This window comes from Tribolium castaneum, chromosome 3 (genome assembly GCF_031307605.1).
Source record: "Tribolium castaneum strain GA2 chromosome 3, icTriCast1.1, whole genome shotgun sequence".
Classification (NCBI taxonomy): Eukaryota; Metazoa; Arthropoda; class Insecta; order Coleoptera; family Tenebrionidae; genus Tribolium; species Tribolium castaneum.
Genome location: NC_087396.1, coordinates 14,675,802 through 14,694,801, shown reverse-complemented (window position 1 = coordinate 14,694,801; position 19,000 = coordinate 14,675,802). Strand labels below are relative to the sequence as shown.

The 19,000-nt window shown below is 37.5% G+C and overlaps 5 protein-coding genes across 9 annotated transcripts; 2 read left to right on the top strand and 3 right to left on the bottom strand.

Moving 5' to 3' along the window:
* Window positions 1–57: 57 nt before the first annotated feature.
* Window positions 58–2,917, bottom strand: LOC103313724 (A disintegrin and metalloproteinase with thrombospondin motifs adt-1). The gene is made up of 10 exons (XM_008197760.3): window positions 2,601–2,917; window positions 2,379–2,553; window positions 1,997–2,335; window positions 1,735–1,946; window positions 1,488–1,679; window positions 1,063–1,444; window positions 793–1,017; window positions 622–742; window positions 398–573; window positions 58–350 (listed from the first exon to the last, which is right to left on the bottom strand). Exons 1-10 carry the CDS (start codon window positions 2,804–2,806, stop codon window positions 111–113), a joined length of 2,268 nt encoding a protein of 755 aa, XP_008195982.2. The 5' UTR covers window positions 2,807–2,917; the 3' UTR covers window positions 58–110.
* Window positions 2,918–2,945: 28 nt separating this feature from the next.
* On the bottom strand, window positions 2,946–3,822 carry Ccs (Copper chaperone for superoxide dismutase). Its single transcript, XM_970484.4, has 2 exons — window positions 3,326–3,822; window positions 2,946–3,278 (listed from the first exon to the last, which is right to left on the bottom strand). The coding sequence occupies exons 1-2, from the start codon at window positions 3,708–3,710 to the stop codon at window positions 2,980–2,982; spliced, it is 684 nt and encodes a 227-aa protein (XP_975577.1). The 5' UTR covers window positions 3,711–3,822; the 3' UTR covers window positions 2,946–2,979.
* Window positions 3,823–3,836: 14 nt separating this feature from the next.
* Window positions 3,837–5,421, top strand: Phax (Phosphorylated adaptor for RNA export). 2 transcript variants are annotated; one of them, XM_064355373.1, is made up of 4 exons: window positions 3,837–4,049; window positions 4,203–4,743; window positions 4,795–4,886; window positions 4,939–5,421. In XM_064355373.1, exons 1-4 carry the CDS (start codon window positions 4,020–4,022, stop codon window positions 5,365–5,367), a joined length of 1,092 nt encoding a protein of 363 aa, XP_064211443.1. In that variant the 5' UTR covers window positions 3,837–4,019; the 3' UTR covers window positions 5,368–5,421. The 2 variants fall into 2 exon arrangements, with proteins under 2 accessions (XP_064211443.1, XP_975575.1); XM_970482.4 differs by having other exon boundaries at window positions 3,839–4,153.
* Window positions 5,422–5,846: 425 nt separating this feature from the next.
* On the bottom strand, window positions 5,847–18,971 carry LOC664478 (uncharacterized protein). 4 transcript variants are annotated; one of them, XM_008197755.3, is made up of 14 exons: window positions 18,777–18,971; window positions 12,233–12,433; window positions 12,084–12,185; window positions 11,961–12,038; window positions 11,860–11,910; window positions 11,735–11,813; window positions 11,593–11,685; window positions 11,350–11,482; window positions 7,653–7,798; window positions 7,418–7,607; window positions 7,099–7,358; window positions 6,657–7,051; window positions 6,383–6,610; window positions 5,847–6,337 (listed from the first exon to the last, which is right to left on the bottom strand). In XM_008197755.3, exons 1-14 carry the CDS (start codon window positions 18,882–18,884, stop codon window positions 6,257–6,259), a joined length of 2,145 nt encoding a protein of 714 aa, XP_008195977.1. In that variant the 5' UTR covers window positions 18,885–18,971; the 3' UTR covers window positions 5,847–6,256. The 4 variants fall into 4 exon arrangements, with proteins under 4 accessions (XP_008195977.1, XP_008195979.1, XP_015837211.1 ...); XM_008197757.3 differs by having other exon boundaries at window positions 7,653–7,795; XM_015981725.2 differs by lacking the exons at window positions 11,350–11,482; window positions 11,593–11,685; window positions 11,735–11,813; ... (3 more) ...; window positions 12,233–12,433; window positions 18,777–18,971 and adding an exon at window positions 7,858–8,265.
* On the top strand, window positions 15,307–16,371 carry LOC103313722 (very long chain fatty acid elongase AAEL008004). The gene is made up of 3 exons (XM_008197754.3): window positions 15,307–15,465; window positions 15,511–15,701; window positions 15,758–16,371. Exons 1-3 carry the CDS (start codon window positions 15,417–15,419, stop codon window positions 16,304–16,306), a joined length of 789 nt encoding a protein of 262 aa, XP_008195976.1. The 5' UTR covers window positions 15,307–15,416; the 3' UTR covers window positions 16,307–16,371.
* Window positions 18,972–19,000: the final 29 nt, after the last annotated feature.

Genomic DNA, 19,000 nt, shown 5'->3' with positions numbered 1-19,000 from the left:
CAACCGGCAAAAACACGAAATTTGCGCACGTTGCGCGCAACCAACAATACACACAACAATGCTCCAATAGTTTATTGTTAAGTTAAATAAAATAATCAATAGCAAATCATCTAATCATAGCGCTCCTTCAAACCCGGGATTACAATATAGTCATCTATCTCCCAGTCTTCTTCTTTGGGGTTGTTCCTTTCATGCGGCTTGAGCACCGTCTTCAGGGGCTTTCCCTGGGAGCTCAAAGAAAAATAGGACTTGATTTCGGGCGGAATCTCCGATTCCGGTCCCGCATTTTGCGAGAAGGGAATGTCGTCGCCGATGGCGTCCAACGGGTCAATTTTCGAAAAACGGAAATTCTAACAATTTTAGTTTAATTTTGAGTTTTGTTTGAAAAATTACCCACCTCAGGCAAACAATGGTGGTGTAAGCAATAGTAATTCATGTCGTTTTCGCGGTGGCACCAGGTCCCGTCGGGAAAGTACGGGGAAACCCCCAAATCGTTCAACTCCAGTCTGGGGGTATAAAAGCCACCAGAGTCGGCTCGTCGGCAAAAAATAGCGCAACCCATCCAAACACGGGCTAGAATTAATTACAGTTAATACGAATTGATATTTGGGTCTGAAATACCGTCTTCGTGAGGCGCTTGGAGTCCTCCACCTTTGGGGTCCAGTTCTGGGAGCAATTTTGAAAATTCTTGGCATTTTTGGGACGCATAATCGACAACGCTCAGCCTTTTACTTTTACAAATCTGTGATTTTAAAACGGAATTTTTGTAATGTTGGGAAAAATACTGTATACCTTATCATCCCGACAAACTCCAAACTGAACACTTGAACCTTGGCACCCTTGATCCGTGTTAAGGGGGGCCGGGCTGTCGCACTGCCGTGTCTTCACCTGAAAACCGCGCGATTTTTCGATACAACCGGAGGTGCATGGGGACTCCTTCCAGGGCCCCCATCCTCCGGAGACAACTTTCATTGGTTTAGGGGGCGTTTTCTTGACACAGTCACCCCCATAACAATACTAAAACTTTTAATTAGTCCATTATATTTTTGTGTTTCGCTTTACCCTTTTTTTGCCACATTCAGTTCCATCAAGAGCGGGCCCTGCAAAATAATACCCGCTACGATGCGGTGTTTTACACTGCAAATTGAAACAAATCGTAGTCAAGTCTTGATTAGGTGCGACCACTGCATCTTTATCTCTCAATAAAATCTCGCACTGCTTTTTCGCAGTGTAGACCTGGCCTGGACTGTCGAGAAATCGGGAGTGGTCCAGTTGTTTGGGAGGCCTGGACGAATCATGCAAACACTTGGCCCAACTCAGTTTGGAAACAACTTCGGCACTGCAGCGAGACCACTGAGTTTCGCCGTTTGTGCCCCGGGAAGGCGACATGACGTAGCCTTCCTTTGGGCAAGAGTTGCCCACGCTGTCGTGGTGCATCCCTAAACTACAGAGCAATAAAACTCAATTTTATTTATTTTTGCACATACTTGTGGCCAATTTCGTGGGCCAAAATATAGACACTGGTGAAACCAGCGCTAGGGTAAGGTTTCCCGAACACGTTAGTTGTGCCCAATTCGGCAATTAAACAATTATATTTGGTCAAACATACTCCACCTACGGTGGCCAGGCCCATTGTGACCCCACTTTTCCTCCCGTTTTCGTAAGCGTAAAAATCTAAGCTGGATAAGTAAATTTATTAGTCACATCTGGATTTAACTAAAGTTGGTCAAATACCCAGAAATGTACAAAGCCATGTCCCAGTGATTCGGATCTTCGTCACTCTTAGTGTTTAGGCTACTTTGGTAGGCGCAAAAAGAGTCCAGGAGTTTGGAGCGCTCCCCGTTGTAGTGGGGCATAGCCGACGCCTGTTTTTTCATAATGTCCAGGCGCACCAAGACGAGTTCGATTGAAGTACCAAGACTTGGGTGATGATACAGTGCTTGTACCTAGATATAATCATAGTCAAGTAAAAGTCAAGTTAAAGTTAAAAACAGACTCCATTCATGTACGCCAATAACATATCTTGCAATTTCTGATTGTTGTTGCCCAAAAACGGGGCAAAAATTTTATACGCAGCTTCGTCAAAAAACATTGCGACTTCTACGGTCAGAGCACCGGCTGGTCTGTGGCTTGCGGCTTCTCGAACGCCGGTTATAATATGATTTGATATTGGAAAAGCATCGTCATCGTGTGATACAAAAGTCGCTCGTTTTATAATGTGGGGAGTTGTATTATCATCATCTTCCGTCACTAAAGGCTCTTTGACCAAAGCTTGTAGACGCTCTGTTAACGGGTGGATTTCCAAAGTTGAATCTTCGAGAAGTATGAGCCCTTGCTAAGAGAACAATTAGGATTGTCTTAATTATTATTAATTTTACCATTAAACGTGGCTCGCACGAACTTATAGCCGCCACTATTGAACCGTCTTGGTGAATAAAATGACAGTCATTCGGTCTTTCGGGCAAAATTGTCTGAAAGTGGTCTTCAGTTAAATACGTGGTGAAATTCGGAGACACGATGTGTTCATTTTTCCTCAGTTTTAAATTAATAGGTCTGGAAACGTATCTGTTTGGTTTAAATCGTTTTGTTTTAGTACATACCGTTGAAAAGCATCAAAATTGTAGCTAAATGAGTCGGTCTCAATGGGTGCCATTTGGGGTAAATAGATCACTTCGTATTCAGGCACCGAACTTTTATCATCAGTTTGGAAGTAATAAGCCAGCTCATCTTCAGTCATTTCATTATGTAAAGCCTCGATTGAAAAACCCTCACCACAACCCACCAAAAGTAGCACCAAGGCCCACATCTTCACTGATATCTCCCCAATTTGTTTGGCTAATTTTATATCGGCTTTGTGTTTGTATTACCCTATTCTGCTGGTAGACGTAGGATAAGACTTTGGAATAATTAAGATTAAGGCACGAGAAGCAAGAACAACGACCTGGACAGGTGCAAATATTTATTAACAATTAATTACAATTACAAAACAGCTCTGGGTGGGATTTTCTCATCCCAAATAGTAACTCCATCACAAGCACATATAGTTTTGGGATTTTGGAAAAGGCCAGAGGACCTTGCAATGATCCCACAAACTAGTCTTTTCTCTCCTGAATTGACAACAAGTGAACGCCCAATGATTTCGGGTAAGTTTAGGACATTATCCTCTTTCTTGAAAGTGGCGCGACCTTCGTTCCCCGTTTTGAAGACTCCCAAGTCCCCATAAGGACGGCCCTCCCCGTCTTGAAGTGGCTGGTACACGCCGCCGACACTTTCACACCCTTATAAACAAATATTCTCAACTTGAAATTAAAACAATATTAATCACCTTGTGATATATCCCCGCATTCGTTCACGGTGAGCTTATACTCCGCACTGGGTTCCAAGCCGTCGATGGTGCCGTCAATAATGCACGAACTGGGTGCCACCTGGACGAACCTAACCACCCCTTGGATGTTCCCTTTTCCTGTGTCTACGATAGCAACACCTGCCGAACTACCTGCATATCCCCTAACCACAACCTTGCGGCCGGTGGATTCAAGCTTTTCCTGGATTTGGAGGGTCGGAAGTGTCGAAGTGACCACGACCGAACCCTTTTCTAGGTCTACATTGACGTTCTTGATGTTGGGGTCACCGGCCAAAGACTTTTTCACCGCCTCTACGCAGGAGTTACATGTCATCTGCACGGCAAACTCAATCTGACTTTCTGGCATCGTTCCAAAGCACAATTACAGCATGACAGTGCATAAAAGTGGATATTTCCACGAAATAATTCGTGACTTTTTGAAGGTTATATTGTCAAAGTCAGTCATCATTTTGACAGTCGCTTTTTCCCATAAGCGCCACTCCTCCCGGCTTGCGAGTGCAACAACAGCCAATTTGTTTAACTTAAATCGATTGTTAATAAATTAACAAGCCGTATAAATCTCTAACTGTTGTGAAATCACATTTTCTTATAAAATTTAAAAAATGTGAAGCTGTATTTAAAAAAATAATATTGGCAGTTGGGCGAAAATTTGGTTATGAAAATTCGTGCGCAGCGCACGTTGACAGTAAGTGGCTTAAATTTCAATTTATACGTTCGTTTGTCAAGGGTGACACAAACAAGGGGTGTTTTAACATGGAACAAGACGAAGTTGAGTTAGAAGAGGGCGAAGTACTTGTTAGCCAAAGTTTGATGACTGATTTCACTGTGAATGTTGTAGTTGTCTGAGGATTCCGATACGTACACACCCCTTGAGAGGCCAGCTGACTATTCAGGGTCTCAACCCAACCCGCGCTTTCCAGTAGTGCCCCCTGAATCTGAGAGCGAAACAGAGTTGCAGTCGTCTGATTCAGACAGTGATTCTGATTCGAATAAAAAGAAAAACAAAAAGCCTAAAATTAAGCTAAAACCTAAGCTGGAACAACCTAAGAGGAAGAGATACGATATTTGGAGCACCAGAGTTCAGGAAGATGTTCTTGCGGAAACGTTAAATAGCTGTGATGTTACCATTAAAGACAGGTCGCGTGACGTGGAGACTTATGATTATAGTTTAAGTCATTACAACAGAACGAATAATAAGAGGACGAGAGACGACAGGAAGAATCCTAATGTTAGGTCAGTGGGGCGACCTAAAAGTCAAGACAGGGCAAAAGGCAATGCCAGGAATATACTAGATCTGGCTGTCACCGCCTCAAACACCCCCGAGGAAATTGCAAAGGATATTGCCAATAAATTATCAGAAGAGAAGGAGGATTTGATCTGTGAGTTTCAAAATGGTTTATTTAATAGAATTTGATATAAAAATGTTGCAGTGAGGGTACTTAACACACTGGGCACCGAAAAAACCTTCAACTTATTCAAAGAAACGAAAAGGATAGAAGAAGAAGGCGGTATGTTGATCATGGTAAGTTTGTATTGCCTTAACTTTATTACATTGCTTAAGCTATTTATTTTAGAATCAAACACGGCGTAGAACCCCAGGGGGCGTGTTCCTCTTCCTAGTCAGGCATGACTACGACCTGACGCAGGAACAAAAAAACCAAATTTTTGAAGACGAGAAGGAGAAGTCAAAGGTAATGATGAGGAACAAGCAGAAAAAGAAATTGAAAAAACTCAAAGACGAAATTGCGGCTTCTAAAAACAAATTTTTGCCTGACCTACTAACAAGAGCTGAGTTATTAGCTAAGGAAAATAATCGCGTAAGAAAAGAGACTGATGAAAGGGACGTAATTAATCCGCCGCCAACGCCTGAAACAGACGGAGGGCACGAAAACAGCGGCGATGGCATGGATGGGGGTAACGGAATTGAAGACAGGAGGAAGTGCGAGGCTTATGATGACGATTTTCTCGATATAAATTGTTCAAATGACATGGACTTGTTTTAAATTTATTTATGGAAAGTCTAACATCTGGAACAAATAAAGTTAATACTATTTTTATTGTTTGTTGATTGCTGTTTACGATTTGCGGAAGAACGCTTTCCATGTCGTTTAATGTGACGGTGGTCCTGTTTTGACTGGAACACTGCTTGGCTGCCCTGAGACAGCTTTCCACAACAATGAACTTACTCAGTTCGGTCATTAAGTCGACCGCATCGTCGGTTATTTTAGTTTTGGGGTTTGCGAAAGTTGATTTGAGTGTTTCCTTAATGACATCCTAGAAAGTCTTGTTTCGGTTTAGAAAGATTTAGAGCTTAACTCACATTTTTGAAAGCTGTGTTAACTTTTGAAATGATGGATTCGTCAGTGTTTGCGGACGATGCCATCCGTAATTTTCAAGATGTGAGGTTATGTAATTTTGACAGTTCATTTGGCGCCAAAAAAACGTCCACTTTTCCGCTCTTGTGTTGAAACGAAACGCAAGGTACAGGATGATATGTGTATATCATTTATTAGAGGAGTTCAACTTGGAAGTAAGTGACATACAAATTTGATCTGATTGTACTACCAGTTACCCTTCACAGGCGAGTCACATATAAAATATAGAAAAAAACCGACTAAAACAGAATTGTTCGCGTAAAAAACTCAACCTAACTCAACCAAATATGTACATCAAATTTAAACAAAACAAAATACTTAAACTTATATACATTGCTTCATCACGAAAATAAATGCTGTCCGGCAGCTGTATAATACTAAAATTTTACAATACGTACACTTCATGATAATATATCACAGTTCACTATAATAATCCTGAAAAAATAATTCATCAGACAAGACAGTTCATAGAACAGTTCAGAAAAGCACAATTATCAATCATAAGACCGTTTCGCGTTCAAGTGTTCGATGTTTTTTGCAGCCTTTGTCGCAGCGGCTTCGCATACATCCACCCGTCTTCCGAACACTTGTGGAACAACTAGAACAAATTTCTTATTCAAGCATCTCCTCCACGCCAACTCACCTTTGTTCGCCACTCAATCCCCGCCTCTTTCCTGTCTTTGGCCTCGTCTCTTTGTTTCTGCTCCAGCGTTTGTTTAGCCGTCGTTGCTTTATCTATATCGTTAAACTTAAGGCCGGCTGTTACCTCCTTCCACAGCCTGCGCGACTCGTTTATCTCCTGCTGGCTGATAGGCTTCACTTTTTTCTTAATTATTTCCAGGGCGTTTACGTCAATGAATTGCTCAGCGTCCTAGTTAACACAATTAAACACCAGGACAGCGCCACTTCCCACTCACCTTATCAGACCACTTTGCCTCCATAACGCCGTTCCATTCGCCGTTAATCGACAAAAACGGCTTTTTGTCGTCGGGCCCGAAGACGTCGGCGTTTATTTTATGCTTCTTGTTGCCGTAGAACGGTTTGGTTAGGAATTCAATATTGCAATAATAGCCGGTTTTTTGGCAAGTTATAGTGACCGTGCCTCCTAATTCTATCCAAGGAACTGTTAGAATTGAACGGCCGTAACCGTTCGGGAATGTTACCACGTACTCTTCGTCGTAGTCCAAGACCGAAACTATGCCCTGTCCTATGTTGTACACGCACACGGACAAACCCAAGAACTTGGACTTCGTGTACACGTGGGCGTTGAAACTGATGCGTCTGTTGTAGTGTTCCGCGTAAAATGCGGATACTTAAAAATTAAGCTCAAGTTATGTTTCCCTTCAAGTGAGTACTCACTAGGTGGGTGATGCGACACTTGTTCGGCTATAAACGACAGCTGGTTTTTCTTGCACCAAGGCACGGGACCGTCGGAAACAACCCCCTCGTCTTTGTCTTCTTTCTCACCTGGGATTTCCCAATGGCACTTGAAAACCTCCCCTAAAATCGGATTGTAGGGTTTCCGGGCCACGGTGCTTTTTCGGCCGGCGTGGTACGACGACAAGTACCATTTGACCACCTGTACCATCCGATCTTTGGGATCTTTCAATTCTGCTATACTGAAATGGATAATTTCCTCCCTTAGTTCGGAAAAATGGAGATAATGCCGCTCGCTTACTCTACAAACAAGTCGGGATGAGCGAAATAATCCGCGTACATTTCTAGCAATGAACGCCTTTCTAGGATAAAAGTGGGAAGGACGACCTTCGTGAGGTCCATCCCGATTTTGACTTGGGACAGAAGGTGACGAATGACGGAGCCATGGCTCTCCATCTCTACGTCCTGGTCGTCCTCCTCCTCATACAGGGCTGCAAAAGGCGGTTCACACGACGGTTTTCCAATGACATGCTCACCATCATAGTCGAGATTGCCGGAGGTGGTTGACAAAGTGGCGCTATCTTGCCTCACGGACGGCGTCCTCGAGTTGTGAGACTGTATGGTTTGTTTATTGCTGATAGCCAACGCCGCTTGGGTCTCGTCATCAAACGACCTCAAACTGCTGAAAAAGCACATCGTCAATCACCGCAAACTGACAAACGTCAATTCAAACGAATTTACCTCCTACGCCTGAACGTCAACCGGTTGTTCAAAAGTCGCATCATTTTGGTGTTACTCGCTTAAAACTACACGTAAAAAATTCGTTGGGCGTGAATTTGAAAATAAGGCTTCTTGTTGTGTGAATTGACAATGATTTTTTGAAAAAACACAAATGTTGATGTCAGTCTTGGACGAAAATCAATAGACCCGTTTCATCGATCCGAGGTTTAAGGGCACGGATTTGGGCATTGTTGTTATTGTCGACGGGTTATTACGGCACGAGGATTATACTTGGGATCACATGAGGAGGTGGTTGACGATTATTGCGACCGAGAAGAGACGATGGGATTCTTGGGGGTTAGAGACGCTCGGAATGTCGGCGCCGCGACGCTACGTGTGCGCAAACGAGAGAGACGAAATTGTGCGGCGAATATGAAAAGGCTGGTGATTATTGTCGGGGGCGGTCAATAGAATGTTGTTTTTTGTAACTGTGCCAGCAAAAAATGGATACGTAACTCATGATGAAACTAGGAGAGTCAATTCAATTGCCGCCCGACGTCGTGTTTTCTTTATTCACACACAAATGGGGTTACATATATTAAAAAAAAACTAAATGTTTTAAAACCAAAAACTGATTTTTTTCTTTGTGGATAGACAGAAAAAATCTCTATATAAAATCTCGTAATAACGGATTTGATTTCGTACCGTTAAAAAAAGTTTGATTTCACATTTTATTAGCTTACTTCCCGGATTGGCACTGATGCCGTAACAGCCCACTTCCCGTGCTCAAAATGAAGCCGGGAAACTTAATGCAGCAAACAGGGTGAAATAAAGTTGCAATTATGTATCTTGATTGTACGCTAATAATGAAACTTTTTTTGATGGCGTGAAAAATAACAAAATCATATCAGAAATTAGGTTTCAATTTTTTATTATTATTTTATAATTAGCGTAATATGTTTACCAAGTGATTCTTAAATAGACTGACAAAACTTTATCACAGCTTTCTAAGAATAAATAGAGACGTAAAAATCCTTTAATCCGTGTCACTTACGGCGCTCATAAGTTTAAATTCGTTGTATTGAAAAAAATATCCCCGTTTTCATCAAGAAAATCAATAGTGCACAAAAATCGTTGTTGTATTGATCAAGTATATTGTCATGAAATAATTATCATGCTGAGGTATTAGCACTTTCAAAACTATAAAAACTCCAACGTCGCATTTTACCAAATTATTTTTTTAAATAAAATTGATAAAATTGTAAAATAGTTATTAATGATTAGATCTCTCATTGAAAGTATGAATTCAATTAGCTATTATTTTTTTGAAGTCCATAAATAATTTAAAACAGGTAATTTTAAGCGAAAATACGACGTTGGTGTTTTTATAGTTTTGCGAACACATCAGTGGCGTACGATGTATCTCCAAAATAACTTAATTTTTTTAACGGTTATCCAAAGAATTTTATTACTATTTATCCCACCATGTACTCATTTGATACTACCATGGGTAGAATTTTGTCTGTCTATTTACGAATCACGCTGTATTTGTAAAATGAGAACAAAAATCAAGAAAACACTCAAACTGAACATTTTATAAAAATAAATTAAAAGATCTACCCTATTAACTTGTGAGGTAGGAATATTATGTTAGTTGGGGAATAATCCCAATAATAATAATAATAGTCTGCGTAATAGTGAGACGCTCTTAATATAATCGAGCTTTTTTGATAAAATATCATAAACAACGATAAGATAAAAAACAATCGCTCTTCAACGCAAACTTCAAGAGTTTACAACACTGACTATTTAACTCCCAAGTTTTAAAAAAGAGCGGTTCTGCCCAAAAAATAAGTAAAATAACGAAAAACAGAAAACACTTGATACTTGAAGTATAAATGGCATCGTTTTAATGATTTTTTATTAAAATGACCATCAATTCCATGACAACGAAAGGTATACTGATCTCACATTACTTGCTCTATTTCGAGCACTTCGACTACGCCGTCGTGCTCAAAAAATAGCGCGTGTTTTAAAGACCTCAATACATACTTACACATTAATATACTATTAAAACACGCTTTCCATAGCAATGTGTTTTACGATAAAATGTTCCAACAAAAAAAAATTTGAACAATACTCATACGAAACTTAAAGCTTGTGTCTTCGCACTCGTATTATTAATAACTATTTAGTCATTGATTTTACTATAATATTATTTACTATAATATTTATTATCGTTTCATAACTGACTCCTTCCAAAACATATTTGTTCGTATTTTCCGTCTTGGTAATTTATGATAAATCATACGGGTTTAAAAATATTAACATTACCTTCTTCCATAATTATACCAATTAACTTTTAACGTCATTACGAGAAATAACAATTTTGTCTCACAGCCAACAAAGTGCAGCTTTTATTTACCACAGATCATAAATGTATTGTGTGAAAAATTTTGAAAAAAATTAAAACCTTCATAGAAATGTGTCTTTAAAAATAAAGCCAGGTACGGTTGTAGATCAGGCGGAAAACAAAATTTCAATTTCCTGCTTTACATAATAAATAATTGCACGAAACAATTACATCTGATAACATTGATTTTCCACATACATAATAATCACATACTTATTATTCGACATTCAAAACATATTTAAAATAATGTGTGCATGCGTTCGTGACAATATAAAATTGATTTAAAAATATCTAAGCTTCTTTGCGAACGTGTGTCACTAAAGTAACAATTTTTATGTTTTCTAAACCGTAATGAAAAAATTCGTGAGAAAGATTTGAGTAAGTTAGGAATGGTAAGGTTGATTTTTTGAGGATTTTTCAAAAATTGCAGCACAGTTGTGAGTATTTATTATGTTTACACAAATCCATCAACACAACTATTTGTGTAATTATCATAATCCCCGACCTTCGGCAAGGACGTGACTAAATAAATCAATTTAGTCCCGGTAGTTCATTCATCCTTAACACGCGAAGTTCGTTTCAACGTAATGAAAGTAAGATGAATATCTGCGGCGTTCTTTTGGCCGCCGTTTTCCCTTTTATAAAGTTTTCGCTGTCATCTTATCTCGTGTTCGTGATTTTTAATTGCGCTTTCGTTGCCAACTTAATTTTCTTGTCGTTAGTCAGGAGGGTTTTCAAATGCCGGCGAGATTGAGTCGTATATTTCACTGTTAAAACACGAAAGCGGGGGCGATTTTCCCTAATAATTACAACAAACAACAAACTTTCAGACCGTCAAACTTCTTTCATTTCATTTCCGAAGCTTCATAACAAAGTTACAAATCGAAAGTCACGATCTGTAAAAACTTCTGCACCGAGTGACGTAATTAATTAAAATGATTATCCCATTATCACCTCTTTTCTCCGCCAATAAAAACTTTACTACACGACAACGACGGGCCGTAAATTTTAACTCCCGACGCTGCAGCCTTGAGATTATTCGTGTTTATGCCAGCGTATAAACTATGGATTTTTTGAAAATCATGCGAAGAAATACTCACGTGGGCGTCTGTTGTTGGCTTCCTGGCGTGAAGGGCGAATCGTTGGCGTCATAGAAGTCCTCCTCGCCCTCGGAGCTCGAGTAGGACATGGGGGGCACGGCCAGGCTTGCGGCCGCACTTGGATGGACCAATTCTGCCAAAAAGCCACAGTTCAACAATCTTTGCGTCAATGTTTTCGTCTTGACGAAATTGACCCGATTATGGCAATTAAACGGTTAAGTGCTGCGTAAAATTAGCACTTACCCAAAGTCCGGCTGTGTCTTCTTGAATTTTCGACGCACTCTGAACCCAGTTCGATGCCCTGTTGGACGACCGACCCGGCCACGTTATTCGTTTCTAGCAAAAAATTAGTCAGTGTGTTTAGACAAATGAGGTGGAAACAAACCTCCCATATTTGCAGATATGTTGGTTGTGGAAGTACCCGGCCTTGGTTGATAAATACCGTTGATAGGGTGTGCTGTGTTCTAATGAGCCAAATTAGTACCGACATTAACACAAAAATACAAGTACCTTTGCTATTTGGAGGAGTACTATCGAGTGCTTGATGTTGTCGAGCATCGCCTGCGAATTAAAAATTTCAAATAACCGAATAAAGTGTGTCCCCGACTCACATTTGCGTGTTCTAGGATCACTTGGCACTTGGCTTTATCATCGCCGTCCGTCATCGACTTGATCTTCTCCTCAAGATCCTGCAATTTCCCAGCTTGGTTTCGCTCGCCTCAAAAAAAACTTACCTTGGTTTGGTCAATCATCAACTGTAGATATGCGTCTGCTTCTGAAACTTTATTATCGAAGTCTTTGATGGTCGGGGGTGGTCGATGATTGTCCCATAAAGTCTAGAAAACCGTTTCAATTCCACCAAAAATCTCAAGCAAGCACTTACGCGGTTGCCGTGTCTGAATATCGTGTCTTCGAGGGCGCGTACCCACTTCTCCCTTTCCTCGGCATCTCTTGCTTGGAAATGAAACGTTTTGTGATCGACTGTGATAGTGAAGGTGCTGTCATCTTCATCGTCTATCCCGATGACGGCACCCTTCAGTCGGACGCAGCCTCGACGGGCGCCACGCATCATTTTTTCCTTGGACTAGTAGGGAAAATAGCCACGTTTATTGCAGAGTTTTCACACAAATTGATATTTAGTGCTCGTAAAATGTGGAATTGACGATCGGTGTTTGAAAGCTCCACGCATGAGGAGAGATTAATTTGGTAGATGAATAGATTTGTGTATTCCAATTGTTACTCAAAGCAAATAAAAGTGATTGAATTAAAATTACTTGTGCTCATTTCCAAAACCTTTTTCTATTAACAATGTCCATAATTATACAAATTACCTATAAATTTTTCCACTAAAAAGTGTGCCAAATTTATTCGATAAAATCGCGTAATGGATTATTTACTCTTGGAAATTAGATTGAAAACAATTACAGTTACGTGATAAATCAATACAGCACTCTAATTCGGGAAACTCCTGGCTGTCGTTGTAGATTAGAACTTGAAATGCATATTTTAAATGTGTTGCCAGAAGCTAACAAATCAAATTGTATTTATATAAATGTTAAAATGTTGAATAAAACAGTAGGTCATCTTGCAATAATAACATTAAATATTTAACAATTTCTCCCGTTAATTCGTTGTACAGGTCAAACTTAAAGTATTAACTTTCGGATTTTTTTTTCATGAGAAATTATTTTTTTTTATTTGACAATAGTAATACATCAGTCTCGTATCAACATTTTAAAAAATTATGATTTTCAATTCAATGGTGTGTTACGTTAGAATGATACATAGTATAATAACAAACAGAAATTGCAATTAAATCTACCCACAGAATCTTCTTTGATAAGCTATTGAAATTGACGTTGCTAATTGCGACAGCTCAAAAGTGGGTAAACAGGGAACGTTCGTATTGAACAAACTTGCAGTTAAATCAACCACCACATCGAGAGTCAATCAATAATTTTTTAATATTCTTATAGCCTCTATTTGATTGCTATTTTTTTTTGCATTTATCTGTGTACTTACTAAATTGAAGTTTTTATATTCCAAATACGAAGTGATTCAGAATGGCTGTTTTAGTTCGAAACAGATTTCGAAATATTTTTTTCTACTTTGGTTTCACAAACTGTTCATTGAGAGAACTTTTGTGCAACTCCTTTAATAAATTTTTAGAAGTTGTATTGGGCTGGGTGTCATCGGTTATCGTTATCACTGTAATTTAGTGTGTGATCTGTCAACAGCGTCAAGTCGTTTATTGATAAAGCCCAAATAATTAACAAAAATAGGAAATAGTTTGAACAGATTTTGATAAGTTAAATAAAAAAAAACAATAAACAACAAAAATAAAAAGTAGAAAAACAGTATATTACACTCGTTTTATAAGACTTCATTGTGACACTCATTCTATTGAAGCAAACACTCCTTCGTCGTGCTCCAAAACCATTCATGCCACAATAGAACGTCTTATAAAACTCGCATAATAATATACCATTATTAGGAGTTAACCCGCGTTCAACCTAACAAATTGTTGGACTGTTGTTACCCGGAAATATACCGTTCAAGACTAAGTTTAATACTGTCAACTGAACAGTTATTCTGGATCACTAAAAAATTATTATGATCAGTTCCGAAATTTTTTTAAACACCCCATTTTATATAGTTGGAAAATTACTGGGGAAGGACTATGAATGAAACCAAAAGAGAGTTATACAACGTTTCGTCTTATTACATAAGACATTATCAGGGAAATAATCTTATAAGTATAAGTGATGATGTCTTATGTAATAAAACGAAACGTTGTAGAACTCTCTTTTGGTTTCATTTATAGTCCTTCCCCAGTAATTTTCCAACTCTATAAATTTCATTTTTTGGAGGACTTCATTTTATACAGGCTGCCCCAAAATTGACGAATTACGAGTTCAGAGCGGTCTAGAGAATCACTTCAGAAGTCCAAATATAGAAAAAATAAAGATTCGGGGCTTCCCTACAAAAATACACTGGTTTGAAGATTACACCTTGAACTGCGATACCTTTGAATGTACGCTAAAAGTTTCAGTGATTATTTTCATTTACGGTGTAAATGATTGTGGAGAATAATAATATAAAACCATTTCTCAAAAAATTTGCTTTATTTTTAGAAACTGTCAAAATTTCCGTTTTTTTTCCTGTGTAAGGCATTTCCCAATACAAAAAGTCAGATTATTTTTAACAGTTTTAAAGTAATTTTAAGACTTGTATTCGAAGAATAAAATGTTGTATTGAACTCGTTTTCGTGTAAATCGGTGCATTTATTTCACCTCGTGGTTTGACAATCCACTTACGAAATAAAACGTCCGATTTACACTACAAAGTAAAGTAAATAATTATTATTTTGGAGTAAAAAATTCTTAAATTTTTATAATTTGCCGTTTAATTTTTAAGAAATATTACATGATTTTTTTACTCCAAAATAAAGCTAATTTTTCAATAAATTGTTTTACATTATTATTTTCCACAATTATCTACACCATAAATAAAAATAAAGACTGACATTTTTAGCCAGCATTACCAGAAAACGCATTTAAAACCAATCTATCTTTGTGGAGAAACCCCGAATCTTTATTTTGTTTTTATATTTGGACGAGTGAAGTGATTCTCTACAACGCTCTTAACTCGGAATTCGCCAATTTTGAAACACCCTGTATGCAGCCCTTTAAAACGCAGTGTTAAACATGTAATTGTTTAATATTTTGCACATAAATCAAATAGCTGCATTATTTTGCAGGCTTTGGTCACAATTCTAATAACTGCAATAGAATTGTTGCAAACATAATTTGTAAACAAAATTTGCAGTGTCACAGTACCCATTCAACACATTTCACTAATACATAATTCACATGTGAATTATAAAATAATCAAACGTATTTGGCCGAAACGATATAAAAGAAACTATTCTATATCTACGCATACTCTAGCGTCTTCATTTACAAACAAAAGATTATTGTACGTCAGCGTCATTCCTGTTCATCGTGGTCTTTATATAAAGCTTTAAAGGGTAAACAACTTTAGTTTTTACAAATCCTTCCAGAAAAATGGCAGGTTTGGCAGAAAAGTATGATTATGTGATGAACGACCTGAGTGGTAAGTCTCAAATCAATAGAACCGCATTTTTTTAAATCTTCGTAGATCCTCGGGTCAAGAATTGGATCGGTTTTTCGAGCCCTGCCATGGTACTCAGCATCATTGCCTTATACCTGTCCAGTATTTACATATTTTTACCGGCCTACATGAAAAATCGCAAACCATACGACCTCAAAAATGTTATTTATTATTACAATATTTTCCAAATAGTGTCCTGTCTAGTCCTAATCTACGGAGTAGGTGTTGATTAGAATAACGTAATATTTTATTGAAATGTAATTATTTAACAAAGGTTGCCACATCTGGATGGACTACCACGTACTCTTGGGGCTGCCAACCTGTCGACTACTCCAACAACCCCCAAGCAATAAACATGCTCCATTGGTGCTATTTCACATTCGTCCTCAAAGGAATTGAATTGATTGAAACAGTGTTATTTATCTTACGAAAGAAGTTTAATCAAGTGTCTAAATTGCACGTGTACCACCACGCTTCCACTTTCTTTCTGACTTGGATAGGTACCAAATACGTCGGAGGTGGCATGAGCACTTTTCCAATTATGATCAACTCGGTGATACATGTTTTCATGTACACTTATTACCTTCTGGCGAGTTTGGGACCGGAATGGCAAAAAAAGATGGCCAAGTGGAAACCGCGACTGACTATTTTTCAAATGGTCCAATTTTGCGTTATTATAGCGCATTCCTTGCAAAGTTTGCATCCTGAGTGTGTAGTACCCAAACAATTATTGCTCATTTATGTTCCTAATGTTCTACTAGTGTTTTACATGTTCTGGCAATTCTATCAGGAAAGCTACACACCCAAGCAAAAGAACAAGTAGTCGATTAGTATTGCATTGTGTGATTGTGTTACCACCAAATTAATAAAAACGATATTTTTTGTAAAGACTGTAATTTTTGTAATGACTTCCTACCTACAGGTTGTTAATAAATTTGTTTCTTCTAATTTTAAATAATTCATAATATTTGCACTGACGTTAAATTTTAACGTGCCGACCATAAAGATACGTATTTTTATGCATTATGTGAAACAAATAACGATAAAAATAACTTGTGAAGAAAAGTGCAGAACAACAAAGATATGCCAACTCACATTTCATTTGGAAAATGCATTAGGTAGAAATTATTATTAAATTCTATTTAGAAGTACTTTCAATATTAATACTTTTTAAGGTTTCCAAAATCTTTAAATACGCTAATTTCTGGTTTTATTTCACCACCTGAGTAATTAGTAATCACTTACTTAGGTAATTAAAAAAATTAATTGCATGTTAAGTGGTGTTATTTTGCAAAATATTTTGATATCAAACAGAGTCACAAGTGTTACATTCAATATTCAAAAACTCATACCTACAATGTCATTGTCAATGAAATTTAAATTTTCACATCCGCCTGTATTTATAAAGTCATTCATCCTTGGATGCGGTTTATTTAAAAAATTCTACCATAATTTATAACGTGAAATGTTAATAAATCAAAATAATATTTTTTTAAATACTATACAGATCAAAATAATCTAGGGGACAAGCAGTGAAGACAAGAGAACTTTCGACAGTAATTATGAATCGACTGAGACTGTTTGAGTCGTTTTTTTTATTTTTGAAACATACTGTTTTATTTTGAGTAAATGCTTTATTGAAAAATTGCCTTTAGCGGATTCTATTTTTCATCTTCTGTGAAAGTGTTTCGCAATAAATTCCCCTAGATTATTTTAATGTATTTTAGCGGTAATAAAGTTTACCGTAACATTTCTTTTAATTAATTTAATTTTAATAAATCACCACTAAAAACAATACATATTTTTAAACACCCTGTGTGGGGATTTATTTAATGCTCCCATATGCTCCCTGTTTATTTGTTTCCAAATATAATAATAATATAACTTATAAAAATTAAAGAATTATTTTTTACAATTTCGTTCGTATCTGAGTTCTCTCAAGAGCTTGCTGTCACTTCTTGCTTCATGAGTAGTATAATGAGTCCAATAGAAATGAAAATGCACTCCAAAATGCTTTTGTAGCAAGATAATTGCTTTAATCAGTTGGAGGTGCTTTAAGATTCGAAGTCAGATATATTAAACCTTCTGTCATTTTTTAAATTATGCGAAAAAATTTGCAATAAAGTTTAATAAAGTTACTATTTCAATACATATTTCGAAATGTAGGTCATTACTTATCATGAAATACAGATTTGTTTAATTCAGTATACATAAGGTGGATCAAGTAAGATGATTAGCGCTATACCAATAAAATGCATTACACAATACCCTTATTTCAAGTTTTAAAAACGTTCTCTCAAAAAAATTAGAAGATTTTATACCAAAAAAACCTGAAACATATTATTTTACAACATAAACAACTACTCCATTTATTGTCATTAAACTCGAGAAGTCAACATAGGTAACATTTATAGGTAATGTAATTTAAAGCTTCAATGAGAGATCATTAATAACTATGTAATATTTTATAAGATTTTATTAAAAAAATAATTTGGAAAAATACGACGTTGCCATTTACAGTTTTAACTCAGCTAATAGTCATTTAATTAGTCATGACTCAAATTTCTAAATTGAGCAACTGCACTACATACTAAATTATGTTGATTTAGGGCCAGTTTCATACTCAAATTTAAAAGAGCATTAAATTAAGTGTTGTTTAGAATGTTAAATGTTAGTTAATGGGTCCCTGTAACCAGCACATTATAAACAACATTTAACTTAATTCTGCTTTAACTTCAATCATGAAATTGGCCCTTAAGTAATTAACTATTTAACTAGAAACATCGATTTGATTTGAAGAGTTAACACTAAACGTGACAACAAAAGGCATGTCAGTAATTGTAATACAATTTGATAAATGATCGTGGTTTCACAAAACTGTGAAAATAATGTCAGTTTTTTATAATTGAGGGCCATTTACCCTTTGGCTGATTTAGCGCCACAGCACGTCTCCGTCCTGATTTCAAAGGGCTGAGCGTTAGTTAATTATCATAACCGGATTTGGAGCGCACTTTGATAATGACGCCCCGGGTGCAGGCGAACTCGAGTTGCTTTATCAAAGAAACAACACTCAAATAGCCAATTACTGTGGCAAGCAGCGCAGATGTTCATCTTTTTGTTAATGCTGTTTTTATTAGTGGAAATGACCACAAACTGGGCAACAATTCGGTTAATTGACGACATGGAGTTACACCCACCTAACTTGTTTACAAACGGAAGAGACACGGTAAATGCCAGGAGCGGCTTTTCGTGGTTATGTTGACGGGTGAAAAAATGACAGGTGGAGTACTCACTGTGTAATATGTTAAAAGGCCGGAGTTGTCATCGAGTACGAACCATCTATACTGCCAGCCCTTCATCACGTTCGTCCATTTACTCAAAGAACCCTCCATCACGACCATTTCTTCGATTTTGAAAAGCAACACCGCTAAAACTACTCACATAAGCCGTTTAGTTACCGATTTGACATTTTTGTCCCCAACTCCGGGTTGGCAGAGCGCACGCGTACGGACTGTAT